Here is a 16,956-nt window from a genome sequence, read left to right on the forward strand (position 1 = left end):
GTTGAGAGTGCTTGAAGCCCCTTGGTTCCCCAGAGCTCATGGCTTTCTGCAGTGACTGGTGATACACATTCATCTCTAACCCTTCTTCTCCCCCCATCCCGTCCCTACCCAGCAAGTGTGAACATGCTTCAACTACCCTGTGTTTGGCACTGGGTCAGATCAAATGTTTTCTTGATCTGTGGCCCAGAAGTCACCTTTGAGTTAACATCTCCCAACACATTGCTTGTTTTGCTCAGCTAAGAATAAAGCGGGTGTGATTCAAGGAAGGGGGAAAAGGTGGAATTTGGGGAGAATTTAGGACTGGATTCTCGAGCCTCCTGCAAGGCATGGTAAGAAGAGTTAGTTGTGCTTGCTTTCAAAGCTGTGGAAAGCTGACGTTCTGGACAGTCTCCTCATGGACAGGCTGTCCCCTCGGCCTTCCGGCTTGGAGGACTTACTCCTCTGGAAGGGATTTCGCAGGCTTGCCGTGTTCCGCTGCCTGTCGAGCTTGTCACTGATAGAGAAGCTCTTTCTGGTGTGTGCATATGGCGCGCTTGGCTCCTCTGCTGAGTAGCTGTTGGCACGCTCTATCTTGGGAACCGTGATGTTGTTGGATAGGTTTTTGTCTGAGTTGTCACCCTCCTGGGAGGACATCGCGATGGCTGCTCTCCGGCCTCTGGCCTCGTTCTCCTCATTGTCAGAGCTAGGGTGGCTCAGTTCTGCTTCTCGCTCAGGATGACAGCAAGATAAGTCCTCTACTTTATCGCCAAGACCTCCGGGGAAGGTGGCTCTGTCGGCAATCGCTTGAGGGGTATTGACACACCTCGTGTCAATACAGTCCGTAATACTTGTATATTCTGCTGTTTTCACAGGCACCCCAAAGTTGGCATAATAACTCCTCGAAGGAGAAAACATAAAGCTATGAGATTTCACTATAGGGGCCTCTTCTAGAAGAAAGGGTGTGGCGGCTAGGTAGCGGCTACTCTTGGAACGCTCAATGGTGTGATACATCGGAGGGTCCGAGTCCCAGGGGTTTTGGCATTCTGGAATGTGGGTATAGTCTGAAGAAAAAGATCTAGTGTCCATGGAGGTGATGTCTTCGAAATCGATGCTCCGGCTTGGAGGTCTGTCTGTGGGTGCAAGGGTTACATAGGCACTGCTTGAAGGGGCTGTGGAAGGTGCTGGAACCGAAAAGCTTGGTTCTCCCAACCCAAGGATGTTCATGGAATTGTCCAGAGGGTCTATGTCACAGTGAAGCTCATCCATGGCAGAGACATAGATGTCTATGCATGACGATGGTCTTCTAGAATCAGGAACAATGGCCAAGGTGTTTGCAGGGGCTGCAGGAGCTTTGGATTCTTTTGCTACTGAGTGGGAACTAGTAGCTCGGTGTAGGCTCAGGGACCTTTCTTTAAAAATACTTTCCAACTTTTCTATACCACCTTTGTCTTTCATATTGACTGAATAGAAAGAATGGCTTCGCATACGGGGCATTAAAGTTGGAGAGGTTGGGGACATGGTCTCCTCACCTGCAGGGTCTATACTCTCTTGGAGCTTGAAGGTGTTTCCCTCCTGGCTGTTGAAGCTGCTCTGGCGGACGATGTAGGCTGCGTCCGTGCAGTCCGAGGAGGTCCTCGAGCGGATCTTGTTGGACTCAGCTCGCTCCAGACCCGTCAGGCGCTCCAGGGCTGTGGCCATGCGCCCGATGAGGTCCTCAAGCTGCGCCAGCCGGATGTCCACAGTCTGGAGTGAAGCCTTCATGGAGTGCTCTCTCTCATTGACCTCCTCCAGCCGCATGGACATGTTCTCTACCCTGTATGAAAAGGAGACAATGACAGTCCCTTGAGTCAGGTTCCTCTCCTAGGGGTTTAGAGAGCAAGGACAGAGGGCATCAAAGCTGTGCTCACCGAGAGGCTACCAAGACTCTTTTCCCAGAGGGAATCTGAGGGATTACAGGTAGTTAGAGGGGCTGAGGAGAAAAAAGAGTGGCATTGATGTGTTTGCTGAGAAATAGAATTAAAATCTTTTTGTGCTGGAGGATCATCTAATCTGTTTGTCTTTTTTTTTTTTCTTTTCTTTTTTTTTTTCATACTGAGGATTGAATTTAGGGGCATTCGACCACTGAGCCACATCCCTAGCTCCATTTTGTATTTTAATTAGAGACAGCATCTCACTGAGCTGCTTAGTGCCTTGAAGTTGCTAAGGCTGGCTTTGAACTTGCAATCCACCTGTCTCAGCCTCCCAAGCCTTTGGGATCACAGACATGCACCATTGTGCCTGGCCGTGTGTGTGTGTGTGTGTGTGTGTGTGTGTGTATGTGTGTGTATAAGTGTTTTTTGTTTGTTTGTTTTTTTTTGTGATGCTGGGGATTGATCCTAAGGAGGGCCTTGTGCAAGTGAGGCAAGCACTCTATCAACTGAGCTATATCCCCAGCCCCTCCATTTGTCTTTTTTTAAAAAAAATTGTTTCAATATGGGACCATACTGTGCTTTCCAGGCTAGTCTTGAACTCCTGCTTCAGCCCAGAGTAGCTGGGACTATGGATGTGCACTGCCAGGCCTTGTATAATCCAGTGGGTTTTGTTTTTTTAGCTTTTTTGTTTAACATATCCTAGGTACTGGGTCCTATTAACTTGCTGGAGCTAGAAGAACAAGAAAGGGCGGAAGAGTTTTATCCCTCCTCTATTATTTTCAGGGCCATTTATATACAGTTGATATTTGAAAAAGATAAAGATGCTCTTTTGGCATAATTGCACATGAATGATCATTGGTCCAAGAGCTGTGAAATCTCTCCTCACTGCCTGTACTGTGGGGCCTCTCTCCCATGACCCACCTCCCTTTGGCTCCAGGATCCAATATCATAGAGAAAACTAGCAGGTGAGAGGTGGAGCTGAGGTGCCAACAGCTGGCAGCAGAAGACCTGTTGTAGGCAGGAAGCTGGACACAGACTGAGGAGCCCAAGGAGGATACGAGGAAGTCAGGGGGTATAGGAAGAAGAGGTTCTTCAGGGAAAGTCAGGAGAAGCTGGCAGGAGCCCCAAGAGTGAAAATAACACGGTCCCAGGGAATGGAACCAGGGGAGGAAGGTCTATACAACAGGGCTGAAGAATCATTCTTCACCAACTTCAGTCTCCTGTGGGCTCTGAGGTGGGTTGAAATGTGAGCCTTTTCTTTTGGTACTGGGGATTGAATTTACAGGCACTATACTACTATCTTTTATTTTGAGATGGGGTCTCGGTAAGTTGCTGAGGCTGGCCTCAAACTTGGGCTCCTCCTGCCTTAGCCTCTGAGTAGCTGGCATGTGCCACCATGTCTGGCTGGAAAGTTAGTCTTGCCTAAAATAATAATAATGAATTGTCTCATGCATTTTCTTGCAGAACTCTGGGTGTTCTTGACTATGTAAACATCCAATTGTCTGAGACATTTAAGTTATGGACCTAATAGGGTTTTTTTTTAATAAAAGGGGTAGTAATTTTTTTAAATGAAATATCCTAGAGTCCAATTTACATGTTTAATATGTAATGAGAGTACTTCCCTTACTCTTTTAAAAATTCTTCTTGAAAAGTTAAGTTAAACAGGTATGTATCCCATATAAATAGGCCTGAGGAGCCAACCAGGGGTTTTGGGTCATGATTGTAGCCACTAGTTGCTGATTTTGATCAAATAACTCAGAATTTAAAATGGAGGCATAGATGATGAGAACGTATGGATCAACAGGAATCCCCAAGGTGACATAAAGTGACCGAGTATAAAGAAAAAGAAAAAGCCCTTATGGAAAACAAGAGGTTCCATGCAAGGAACACTTATTTATCTTTCTCTCTTTTATTGGGGTTGCCTAACATAAAGGTTGAATTATGTAATGTTCTCTGTACTATGTAGAGTGTGCACAGGTAACTTGAATCATATTCAACCACATGTATCTGTCCCAATGTGTATCTATATAATACACATATGTGTATCTGTCTCTTCTCTACCAACAGAATGCAATCAGGACATGTGACATCTGCTGCCGCTCCGACTCAGAGAGGGCATGTCCTGGAGATGTGTGAGATGGGCAATATGGATCGACTCATCCTTTGGTCACACTCTCTTCCCTCGGGCACCCCAATGTTTCTGTTGTGCTGAGTGCAGTTTTGGTGTTGAAAGATATTTCTTTTTAATATACTTCCAAAGGCAAACAAAACAAAATAAAACAAAACAAAAAAGGACAGCAACAGGAAACAATCAAAATAAAATCTCCAGACAAGTGCAGAAGAAGCCACAAAACAGAATGAGGCTTGGCTCAAGGTACCTGGGCTTGGTCTTGAGGGCATGTTGATTCTCCAGGCCTATTACTCCAGAATGCAGGGAGGGTAGGCTCTACACTCTGTTCTGGGTTTCTGCAAATTGCTCACCTTTCTCACCCTCTCTGAGGATGGGGCTCTGTAACCACCCAGACAGAACTGGGTCTTGGGGAAGGGTTTGCAGACACAGGCTCCCACCCAGTGCTATAGTTCCCTACTGTTTCTCTATAGAAGGAGTTGGTGACATGGTCACAGTGCGTTCACATGTGCTGCTGTCTGCAGCTCCTCACTCTAGTTCCCCGAAGAGACAAAGACTTCCTGCCTTCTTTTTCCTCCTTCACCTTCTTCTTCTTCTTCTTCTTCTTCTTTTTTTTTTTTTTTGTTTTACTAAGGATTACACCCAGGGGCACTATACCACTCAGCTACATTCCCAGTCCTCTTTGCTTTTTATTTTGAGACAGAGTCTTGCTAAATTTCCCAGGCTGGTCTTGAATTTGCAATCCCCTTCCTGCCTCAGCCTCCGGAGTCTCCATGATTTCAGGTGTGCACCACAGCATCTGGCTTTTCTGGCATCTTAACACTCCTTCCTCCCGACCTTTTTTTTTTCCTTCAAGGTCTAGGGATTTCCCAAATTCAAAGGCATTTCAAAGGCCTGTAGATATAAGCTTTGGAAAGATGCCCGAGCAATGGTTATGTGCTTACATGGCATAATTTTCTGGGACCCACGTAGCTATCTGTCCATTAATAAATAATTTTTTCAAGGCCTGAGAATGGGAAAGACCTTCAGATTTGTAGCTATTTCCTCTGCTTTCCATTGCTTCACATGATATCATCACAAAATGCTCTCTTTTTAGTGACAGATGTGTATAAAATCTGCATGGCTTTAAATTTTTTTACTATTGACTTGGTACCTATGGATACAATCACTCAAATGCATACACACACATACACACACAAACCCACACACACACACACACACACACATTCATTTGGACTGCATTCTGCAAAGAAATAAAGGGCCAGGGTTATTCATTTAATTTCTACATTCAATAGAGAATGTATGAAGTGGATAAGCAGGCAAAAAATGTCATTTTTTCCCCAAAATGTCATTTTATGAAAGCTAAAAATGAATGTCTTGAATCTTAGAATCCTGATTCATATTAGATAAAGTCATCAACATCTATTTTTCTACACTATTTATAAGTAGCTTTTGCCATTTTCATATTGCAAATGGTTAAAATGTAAATTTACACTCATTCTTTGTTATACTCTGAGTGTTCTTTAGAATAGTTCCCAAGTGCACTAGAATTGAGTTTTTGTAAGTCTACAATAAAACAAGAACAACAAGAAAATATATGAGTATTTGCATAAATCTATTGTATTAGATTTAAAGGATTCTCTTCTTTTTATTTGGAGATTTTTTTTCCCTACTGGCTCTCAAAACTACTTAGTCAATGAGATCTAAAAGTATATAACCACAGGATAGAAAAATCTGCTTTTATTTTATTTTATTTTATTTTTGTTTTTATCTTGTTCTATAAAGAACAAAAACCAAAACAAAACAATTCTGGGAAAAAAAACCCAATAATGATTCTCATTGATACACAAGTCTCTTGCTGTTGTTTATCTGGAAAGTACTTAGTACACATATAAGCTAGGCCCTAGTACCATTCTACTCTGCCAGAGAAGATGCTCAGTGCTCAGTGAAACTGTTGGAAAAGTATAAATTCAGAATGAGTCTCTCTTGGTTTGTGTCTGGGTCAGAATTTTCTAGTTACTGGTCTGAGTCAGCAATGCCAGCCCTGGACTTGCCAATCTCTGTTGTCCAGGAGGGCCGCTGCTACTGCCTGCTGAAGAAGCCTAGGATCTCCAAGTCTGGATTTGATCTATAGCACCTCATGCAATGTTCTGTTCTCTCAGAAGCTCTATGCTTTCTTGGAAAATAAAAAATAAGCACAAGGGGTATCTGATTGGGGATCGTAAGAATGAATTCAATGGGTAAAGCAGACCACGCCATAAAGCATCTGCAGGAGGCATGTGCCCAGGGAACACACCTTTCTGAAGTCACCCGTATCCTCTCATCATTGGATGAGTTGAATCGATCATCCTTTTCTCTGAAATATTCCTCTATGCACTGCTCTTCAAAATCGTGTACTTTTTTGAGCTCGTCATCAGTTATGAAGAGTTCTGTGGAAAAAAAAATGAGAGCCATGAGGCAGAGAAACAACAGTGATGGCAGGAATCTGTGGGCCTAATGAAGTTCCTAATGTGAATCAAGGCGGGAAAAAGGGGCCTAGCGTCTAGTCTCAAATGAAATCCAAATCCAATTAGGTGACTTGCATCACTGCCTTCTGAAAGCTAGATTCGATCAGAGGCAGCTATTCTGTGGCTATGAAACAAGAGAGCACAAAAGGAAGAGCTTAGCCTAACAACTGAAGGCCTCTGGGCCCTTGACTTCAGGGAACCATTCTTGAGTCTGGATTATCCATCTCCTTACTTTTTGTTATGTGAGAAAAACAAAACCATATTTATTGGTGCTATTGTTACTCTGGTTTTCTCCTTATAGCAGGAAAACTTATAACTAATAGAGCATGAAAAGAGCCCAGTAGAAATGTGAGCCTTTAAATGGGTTCATGAATTAGGGTTGGGCTGAGAGAGCTAGTTTGGAAGAACCATAAATGAGCAAGTCCTTCTTCTAATCCTGTGCCCTAGAGGTGCCACAGGGATCATCTTAAGTGTTTGGAATTCTGAATCTTAGCTCTTCAGGAATTTTCTGTCTTCCTTGCTTTGAGGCTTTTGTTTGAAATTGCTGGGGGCATGGAAAATATGAATTTAAAAGCAGATGAGAGTAAAGAAAATACCAGAAATCAGACTGCTTTTCTTAAATATGGCCGACTTCTTGAGGTGAGTATAGGGTCTTGATTTAACATTTGAGCAGCCATCTTAAATGTTAACTGCCGTCATATGAGATAAGTTTAGCTTTCCTGTACTTCCTCTTACATGAACTCCTCCCACCCCCATTAGTAACCTACCCCATGGTACCATAACCCTAAGTCAATCCCAGAAGGATGCGACCCCTTTGATCTGAAAAGCCCCATGGTGCCATGGACCTAAGCCAATCCCATGCTATTCCCCACCCGCCTAGCTCTGACACAAGCACCCCCAGTCTCTCCCACAGAGCCAGAACAACAACTCCAGACCCCTACCCCACAAAAGCTGAGCATCTGAACATCTGGGGCCTCTCTCCTCTCTATAGAGAGATGGCCTTATATTTGTCAGCTTTGACAAATAAACCTTTGTGTGGGTCTCTGCCTGGTCTCCGTCTTTCATTTCTTGCTCACCTGTCTCTCACTTTCTCACTTCCCTTTCAGCGAGGGAGGGCTTTCTCAGAAGTGGACACTTGAGGTTCAGTCATGAAATTACATAGAGCCTTGGGTGGGAGAGAGACCCATGAAAAGAGGCCAGGCATCGCGGCCTGCAAAATACAGACTCCTTCTTGCTATATTTGAGCCCAGAGAAGTGTTCCAAATTCTTACTCTGTTGGCACCTTAATAGCACTTCCTTTGACTTCTTTGGCTAAATGTAATGTTCTTTCTTAAAAAAATAAAATATTATTTTTTTAAAAAAAATCCATCAACATGTCAAATTTTGCAATATAGCTTACATTTTACACTTCAGAGTGCTTTTATCTGAGGCTCTGCAAGAACCTGGCAGTGCCCCGGGATCTTTTAATTAAGGCTACAGATTGACAGTGAAAAGTTCACTTTCCCTTGATTGATATATATATAACACAGTGCTCTCCTGTCTCCTCGTCATCCTTTCTGACCCAGCCACAGCTCCAAAATCTTCATTCTCTGAGAAATCTCCCTTCCATGTGCCCAGAGACCTGGTGAGGCTTTCATTGCCACTAGGGGTAACAGCAGTGAGAAAACTATGGGCTAGAGCCTCCTACCTGCTCCAGTGTCTGGCTGGCTCTGGTCCTCTGGTCTGTGAGGGGTGGGCCCTGGAGCAGAAACAGGTCTATGGACTGCTCCACTTTCTATGTTTAATTTCACACTCCTTCCTGAGCACTCTGGATAAGTGACATTCTCCTTTTACTAAAAGTGACCCATGCTTTACTGTAAATGTTGTTGGGACCTCCAGTTCACCCTCAACTGAGTGTCCATTGTAGGGTATAATTCATTATTACATTCCTCTGCTCCTGATTTTGCAACCCATCATCCTCCATACTGGTCAAAGTCCTGAATAGAAAAGTTCAGGGTTCAACTTGCAGATTATTCTTCACCCCACCCCAACTTTCTATTTGCCTAAATTTGTGTTTCAGATGGAACCAGTGATTTTGGATGTCCCAGCTCTTTCCAACTCCCCAATTTTAGTGTCTAGAAAGAAGTAGGGAATTGCTGTCAGGGACATAGTTAAAAGCTTCAGACTTGGAGAAGGACCTGCTTAAGTGGCTTTGGTTTTAAACCTAATCTATATACAGGTATCACACGGAGGGAAGTAGACCACAATTCCAGAAGTCTTGTTCATAGATTTAATGTAAGCGCTTGATTCCATGTACTTGGAGAAACCACAGTAGCTGATCTGTATGGGGCTGGATTCCCAATGTTCTTAACTGAGTGGAGTTGGTACCCAAAGGGCATTTAAGAATCTGCAGGAGCTACTGGTACTTAATGTGTGTGGGTGGATATGCTCATTTTCTGTGATGTGTGGCACAGTCTTACACAAAGAGGAACTGTTCTACCCCAGTGTCAACAGAACTTCCTTTAGAAACCCTGGGCTAGAAGATAGATGGTGGAGTCTCCCGTTTTGTTCTTTGCATAATAGAAAGTAAGGCTTGTTTCTTCATGAGGTCATGTGGGCTCAACTCCTAAGGCTCAGGAAAATGCTTAAGACCTGAAAAAAATTATAGATCCAGAAATGACAATGGAGGATCAAACTGAGTCACTGAAACTCAACCATGTCACAGTGTATAAAAATGATATATTATGCAGCGTTAGATGCATATTAATATGGTTGATGTATCTGGAGGTGGGACCCCTGGGAAGTAAGACGCTTAGGACCTATGAAGGTGCTAAAACAACCCTGCTGGAGACTGATTTTATCTCACTAAGAAAGATGTGAGGCTAAGAACACTTAATATCAGCTTCTACTGTCTTCTTTCTAGTACCATTTCTGCTGCAAGCAGATCTTCCCTTGTGCCTGCTCCCCTAGTCTTCAGAGGGGGAGGAGCCAGTCAAGCCAGGACCCTGCATGGCTGCCTGTAAGAAATGGGTGGGGTTTCTGACTGTGGTGGTCTGGCCGTCAGGCTATCACTTGAGTCTTACTCAGGCCATAGTCCCTTTCATCTGGGTCGCTCTCGTGCTTCCTCCATCGACAGCAGAGGTGCTGGAATATCATGGTCATGTGGCTGAAGATGATCAGAGGTGGGGGCAGCACTGGCCTTTCATGGAATGTCATGATGAGCTGATATCTCTGAAACTTCCACACTTGGTTGGATATCGACTTTACCTCAAAAAATGTATTGCTGAAACAGACCAGAGAGAATCAAATAAGAAAACCTGCTGCTTTCTAGAGCATCAATTCCCTCCACCCCATGTCCACCCCCCATGTGCTGCAGAATGGTCCACTCACTTAAAGACAGCAATGAGAAGGTTGACCAGCAGGATGTTTGCCACCAAGAGGTAGCAGGCCATGATGGCCGGCACAATCCATGCTCCTGTCTTGCAGGGGGGCAGCTGGATGATTTTGCCATCCTCTCGGGTCTCATTCTGTCCACAGGGAGCTGGAGGAAGCAACACAGACAAGAAATGAGAGACTCTGGCTACCTGATTTAAAAACAAAACAAAACTGCTTTGAATGAGAGCTTTAGATTGAAGAAAAATCCAGCCATCTCGAACAGGAAAAAAAAAATTCTAAAAAAGCCAAAATAGAAAAAATGAAAGCTGCATGAATATCATAAAGGGCTGCTTCTCCAGAGGGGAGTTTCAGTTCTCCCTGCTTCCCTGAGCTGTCATCCTATTGGAAGGAGGTTCCTGCTTGTTCACTCTGTCCCTTGACCCCTGACATTCAGTAAGGGATACTTGGTGTTGGAGGATGCCTGGGGAGCGCAGAGAGTCCCACCTCCCCAGCAAGTTACTTTCAAAATGTGCTGTGGAGGCCATCAGCTGTCAGCTTAAGAGCAGCAGTATTGAGGGGCTATTGATTGGGAATTAACACTGGGGCAGCTGTTAATTGCTGCAAGAAACAACCCAAGGGCTCAGAGCTAACGATTTACTGTCTCAGTGCAGGAGGAACGACACAGGGCAGTGCCTTGGGAAGTATTTAGAGGGCTTGTCACTCGGTGCTATTGATGGGTGGGGTTTCACCAGAGGGCAATGGGTAGGTGTGTGAGTGTGTTGGAACCACAGAACCCACAGCCACCTGCTTTTCTCTAGTAGCATTTCCATTCTGAAAATGTGCTTTTCAGGGCATGGAGAATAAAACCTAACTGCAGTTAAATAAATGGGCAAATAGGACAAAGGAAAAAAAAAAAGATCTGGAGGTGGGGTGAGGAGGAAGGTGATGTGTGGGACTAGGTGAGCGTGAGTAATGTGCTAATGAGAACTGCTTGGAGCTTCCAGGTAAATGCAGGGGGGAAAATCCTTGATGAAGCTTTAGAGTACCACACTGACAACATGGCTCGTGGAGTGAGAGATGCCCACAGGAGCCAGCTCCCTGATGTTGGCCTTAGGACATGGTCCTTCTGCATCTACCGTGAAAGGGAGTTGGGGTGGAGGGAAATAGGAAGAAGCACCAAGAGTAGTGGCCACAGGGTGCTTTTGGTGATGTGCCTAGAAGGTTTGCAAAGCCCACCCAGAATCTATTTGGCTGGAGGACCTGGCAAAGGCAGTCCATTCCATTTTTTAGAGTTCCCGTTGCTAGGCTGTGTTTTGACAGTGATTCTCAACCCTGGCTTCCAGGGATCACCTGGGGAGCCTGAAAAAAAAAACACCAACACTGAGCTGTGCCATCCCATTGGATCAGAATCCCCAGGGGTGCCCTGGGCATTGGCATTGTTTTTCAAACTTTCCAGGTGATTCTCAGTTGCTGCAAAGGTTGAACCCACTGAACTTGAATTAGGCTGGTAAAAATGCCATGAGAATTTCTGATAGGCTCTGATTACCAAAACACATGCTCTCAGGGTAGGAGGGTTTAATGACATCAAGCCACCTACACTCTGTCTTTATGGTCAGGACAAGATGGACAAAGTGCTTCCTCGGGTTCTTCCTGCAAGATGACTGGATGTTGGAACTGGATGCTTTTGAGAAGCAGGAATCTTTTTGTTATTAGCAGTTGAGGCACCGACCACCCAAGACAGCCCTGTAAGTGGTCCTCATCATTTTCTCCCTTGGAAGGAAAACCCAGTGACAAAGACCACACTGGCTTCAGGATGAAGCCCAAAACTCTGTGTGTGGCTGGCCCAGTGCCATCTCCTGCCGCTTCCTACCTCTCCCTCCTGGGCACCAACTGGACTTTCTTGCAGGTCCTAGAAATGTCATGCTCTATCTTGCTTCCTGATTTTAAGCCATGCTGTTTCATCTACTTCAAAAGGCTCCTTGATCCCTACAGTCATGCTGGGTGGGTTCCATTCATTCCTTAGTGCTCATCCAGTGTTTTGAAGCCCATTGCAGCTCACCTTCTACCCTCTTCCAGCCATGATGGCGGTAGGTAGCTTCCTTGCAACCTCAGAGCATCCTCTGTTTGTCTCTTGGGGGGCTCTAACACTGTACTGTCATTGATAATTTACTCATCTACATGCCCCCCAAGATTCCAAGTGGGAAAATAGTTCTTCCAGGTTTCCCATCACCTGGCTCAGTGTGCACACAGCATACCCATATGCACCCATACACGATCAATGCTCGTAGAAAGAATAACACAATGACACAATTTGGTTGTTGACCAGTAATACACATATCCCACACCTGCACAAACCTACCCATGATGCATAGTCCTAGTTCTGGGAGGTTATTAGCTCCATACAAAGGTCCCTTCAGAAGTCCTATCCAGCTTGACAAGAAGAATGTGCTTTGGCTTCTCATATTCAACCAAACTTTGGGATCTTTATTACCCACTTGACCACAGATCCTGGAATTAAAATTGTTATTCCCCACCTATTCCTCATGCTTCCTCCTGGCCTAACAGTCTGATGGGACGGTTGCTTCCTTGTTCTGCCCTTTCCTCTGGTTCCTGCTCAGATCCCTCTGGGAAGGCAACAGAGAAGAGCAGAAATAATTGCCTGGGGAAAGTCACAAAGCTTATATAATATGTACAAATGCATCCTGGTCTCCATTTCTAACTCCATTCTGAGAAATGTGAAAAAACTTGTAAGAGGCAGAGCTCACCCATCTTGGGAAGCATCTATGCATCTATGTGTGTGTTTTAAATATTTTTTTTACTTGTAGATGGACACAATACCTTTATTTTATTTTTATGTGGTGCTAAGGATCAAACCCAGTGCCCTCCACATGCAAGGCGAGCACTCTACCACTAAGCTACAACCTTAGCCCGTGTGTGTTTTGTACTTGGATTGATCCTAGGGCCTTGTGCATGCTATACAAGCACTCTAACACTGAGCTACATTCTTAGTCTTTTGAATTTTTTATTTTGATACAGGGTCTCCTTAAGTTGCACAGGCTGGCTTTGAACTTGTGATCCTTCTGCCTTAGCCTCCTGAGTAGCTGGGGTTATAAGTGTGCACCATTTTGTCTTGGCCATCTTATTCTTTTCAATCCCATATTTAGAGAAGGCCATGCAGACACTTCTTTTCTCCAAGCTGAGAGGGGAAACCAGAGGGAAAAGTAGGTGCTTGCATTTCCACTGGCCTTTGGACAGTGCAACAGACCCATCTGTAGGTTTCTTGTATTCCTCTGTCTGATTCTTCAAAGATTCTCATTAGTTAAAACTTGGACCAGCCTAATATCTTTATATAAGATTTGACTTGATGTCAATGTGGTTGGCCCTGGGAATGACCTGCCAATCCCTTGGTTATTGATTGATCCAGCTTCCCCCACCTTTCATACATCTTGCCTTGATAGAGACAGCACTAGTTTAGTGGCTAGAAACATGCATCTTAAAATGCATTGACTCCACCACTTTCAAGTGACCTGACTTCAGCTTACTCTGCGAATGTCACCTTCTTCAACTATGAAAGCTGGTAGCAATACCATGTCGAGATTGTTATGTGGGATAGTGCATGCAAACCACATGGCTCAGTACCTAATACACAGCACTTGATGAACATCAGTTAATGTCATCATTACTGTAATTATTTTTGTAATTAATGGGCTACAGGCTTCTTGGATTTAGGGACTATGTCTTATTTTTATTAGTTTTATAATCATTAGGTATGGCACTTATTACATGGTTTTGATATGCTGGGTACAGGGCATATCAGGAATCAAAGAGAATTCTCATTGTTAAGGAACCCGCAATTTAGTAGGGGGCACAGACAAGGAATGAAACACCACATTATTGTGTGGCATGAGCTAATGTGGGTTCTGAGGGGACCCTCCTGCTTGACTGCTGCAGTTCCACTGGCCTGGGTCACATGAGTGGACTGGGAGTCGAGACTAGCCTAAGAAACATCATTTATATTCTGCAGCAACAAATGCGGTGTAAATGAATTAGATGATCCTTGTGACAATGATCATGATAATAAAAGTGAATCATTAAGAGATAGCCTTCCTTTGGTAATAGCAGCAAAAAGGCAGTGACATTATATATATGCAGGACTTAGTGTAAAACATTGCTCTATAATGGATTTTAATGATAGCCTTATTCTGGGTATTTATCTACTCAAGATATGATTCAAATTTATAGATGTCTACCACTCATAAAGATGAACTAGGTGTCTTAAGCCCTGATGAACAGTAGATTTCAGGATGGAGGATAGTTATCTGGATTGTCATCTGGCATCAACCAGTACCTGGGGCTCATGCTACCAGGGAAATACCCCAGACACATATTTAAGACAGCCCATGGGTGAACAGTTAGGGACTTGTGGGTTGGTGGCTACCACTGTGTCTCCTTCTCTGCTTTCAGAACCTGAAACTTGGGTGGTTTTTCTCCCAGTTCTCTTGCAAAAGCAAATGTATTGTCACCATTGTCTTCCTATCATGTGGCATGTTATCATTGTCTTCTTTATTGCTGTCAGTGCAGAGTCTCCTTGTAGTAGATGTCTGCAAATTCCACTTGCCTAGTATAAATTGCCCCTTCCTCTAATAAATGCACCCTGGTTTCCCTTTGAAGATTCTCCCAACACCCACTCTCAGTTCATTAAGTTTGGGTAAAATGAACTCCAATTCCATATCTAAAAGAAGATTAACCATCCTGCTTTATCCCTGATTTTCGTGATTGGTACCAGGATGGACATAAAACCTGACCTGACCAATCACAGCCAATGAGCATCAGCTTTGGGACTCTTGTTGAAATTAGAAAGTATTGAAAAATATATTTTTATAATGTAATGTAAGGCCACCAAGAGTTATTTCCTCACAAAGAAAAGAAACTGATTCTTGACCCAGTCATGCCTGAAACTAGCCCTCTACAGTTACATGAGCCATACAATTTCTCCTTTCTCAGGTCCATTTGAATTGGGTTTCTATCACTTGCTATTAAGAGTCCTGCCTGATACAGTCATCTCCACTTCCACCCCTGTCCACAGGCCAATAAAAGATGCTTATATTTTGGGTACCCTATTTCTGAAAGGCTGCATTTGAAGTCTTGGAATAGCATAGAAAGACTGGAAGGAGCAGCCAGGGACACAGAATCTGACCTGATAACTTGGTTGTATCAGTGTCAGAGTTTCAGGAGCCAGAGACCACTGTTCCCTTCTTTCCCAAAGCTTAAAATAAATCAAGAAGTTGACACTGATGATGTTCAACTAGTTTTTTTTTTTGGTCTGGTTGGGGTCTTGGACTCAGAAACTGGCAACACAGTTGTGATCTTTTATAGAATTAAGAGGGTACATGCAGTTGGGAAACTTTGGCCAAGCACCTATCAGCTACCCCTAAAGTGAAGAAAACTTATTCTAGAAACTGATCCTAGATATAAGCCACAGGAGCCTCAGGGTGAGTGAAGGCACAGAGGAGGAAGCATCTATGCAGCTTTAGCCAAATTAGAAAGGACCTAGCATTTGGAGATTTAGATTCTCTGTGGCTGATTTATGTGGGTCACACTGACATACTGCAAGGCAGAAATCTGGCAGCACAATTTCTGCTAGCTATGTATTAATAAGTAGAAATGGATAATTGGGTTTCAGAACACACTGATAGCCTGTGTAATCACAATCCAGTCAGGGTGGAAAATAAGAAGAAAGTCCTCTCATCAGTACATGCTATGGAGGTTTTGGAGCATAGCCTTGCAGTGGTTGGATTATTTTTCCTCTTAGTACCAGGGATTGCCCATGCTAGGGAAGCTCTCTACCACTGAGTTACATCCCTTTTATTTTGAAGGGGATTACACATACTAGGGAACCTCTCTACCACTGAGTTATATCCCTTTCTTTATTTTGAAGCAAGGTCTCACTAAATTGCCTAGGCTGGTTTTGAACTTAGATCCTCCTGCCTCAGCCTCCCAAGTACTTGGGATTAGAGTTGCTTGTCACCACACCCAGCTTGCAACATTTTTTCCCCCCATAAAAAAGCTTTTATAATAACTAGAGGGACTGGGAGTATAATTCAGTAGTAGAACACTTGCCTAGCAATACTACAGCAATACAACCACCTCAGTGTTTATAGCAGCACAATTCACAATAGCTAAATTATGGAATTAATCCAGATGCTCGTCAATAGATGTATGGATTAAGAAATTGTGTGGTATATATACAATGGAGTTCTACTCAGCCAAAAAAAAAAAAGAAAAAGAAAAAGAAATTATGGCTCATGGATGTACATGGATGGTAGTGAAGAACATCATGCTAAGTGAAATAATCCAAATTCAGAAGGTCAAGTGTTTCCTCTCATATGCAGAAGCTAGAGTAAAATAAAGGAAAGGTGGAAAGATAGGTAGGATAACATAAAGAAAGGGAAGATCAGTAGTGTATAAGGAGATCAAGACGTAGAGTGGAGGGATGGGTAAGGGGAACAACGTGGAATGAATTCTTAGAAAATCATGTGTATATATAAATATATGACAGGGAACCTTTCCTTTATGCTATGTAGAAAGAACCAATCAAATACAAATTAATAGATACAAAAAAAGGAAGTCTAGTAGAGTAGAGGAAGGAGAATGGGAAATGGGAGGGAAGACAGGAAAGAAAAGGTGGAGGGAAAAATGGGGGGGGGCTTATGAACTAAAACTGAATTCTATGCATGTATGAGTTTGTTGGAATGAACCCAACTGCTATGTTTAACTGTAAAGCTCTAATTTAAAAAAAAGAAAAAAAAGTAAAGGAAGAATACTTGCCTAGCAAGTGTGAGGCTTTGCGTTTAATTCCCAGCACTACCACAACAAGAACAAATACTCCCCCAAATGAAAACTAACATGAGGATCAACAGCATCCTTACTAGACTATAAGCTCCAGGAGGGCAAGGCTTTTGTCTCTTGTTCACTAAACACTTGAGCACAGCCTTTAGAACACTGCCTGATATATGGTAGAGGCTCAATAAATATTTATTGAACAGATGTAGCAGGACTGTACATCTGGCCTGCAGTA

General features: G+C 43.5%; 1 protein-coding gene across 1 annotated transcript in view; it reads right to left on the reverse strand.

Annotated features, from left to right (window-relative positions):
* Positions 1–272: 272 nt before the first annotated feature.
* TRPM3 (transient receptor potential cation channel subfamily M member 3) overlaps positions 273–16,956 on the reverse strand; it is a 279,668-nt gene continuing 262,984 nt past the window's right edge. The window contains exons 21-24 of the mRNA XM_081264172.1: positions 9,894–10,044; positions 9,587–9,786; positions 6,314–6,446; positions 273–1,792 (exon numbers count right to left, since the gene is read on the reverse strand). Of these exons, the coding sequence (XP_081120298.1) occupies positions 340–1,792; positions 6,314–6,446; positions 9,587–9,786; positions 9,894–10,044 (1,937 nt within the window). The 3' untranslated portion in view covers positions 273–339. The remainder of the gene's footprint in view (positions 1,793–6,313; positions 6,447–9,586; positions 9,787–9,893; positions 10,045–16,956) is intronic.

Source organism: Spermophilus citellus, assembly GCF_964194105.1.
Source record: "Spermophilus citellus genome assembly, chromosome: 2".
In the NCBI taxonomy this organism is placed as follows: Eukaryota; Metazoa; Chordata; class Mammalia; order Rodentia; family Sciuridae; genus Spermophilus; species Spermophilus citellus.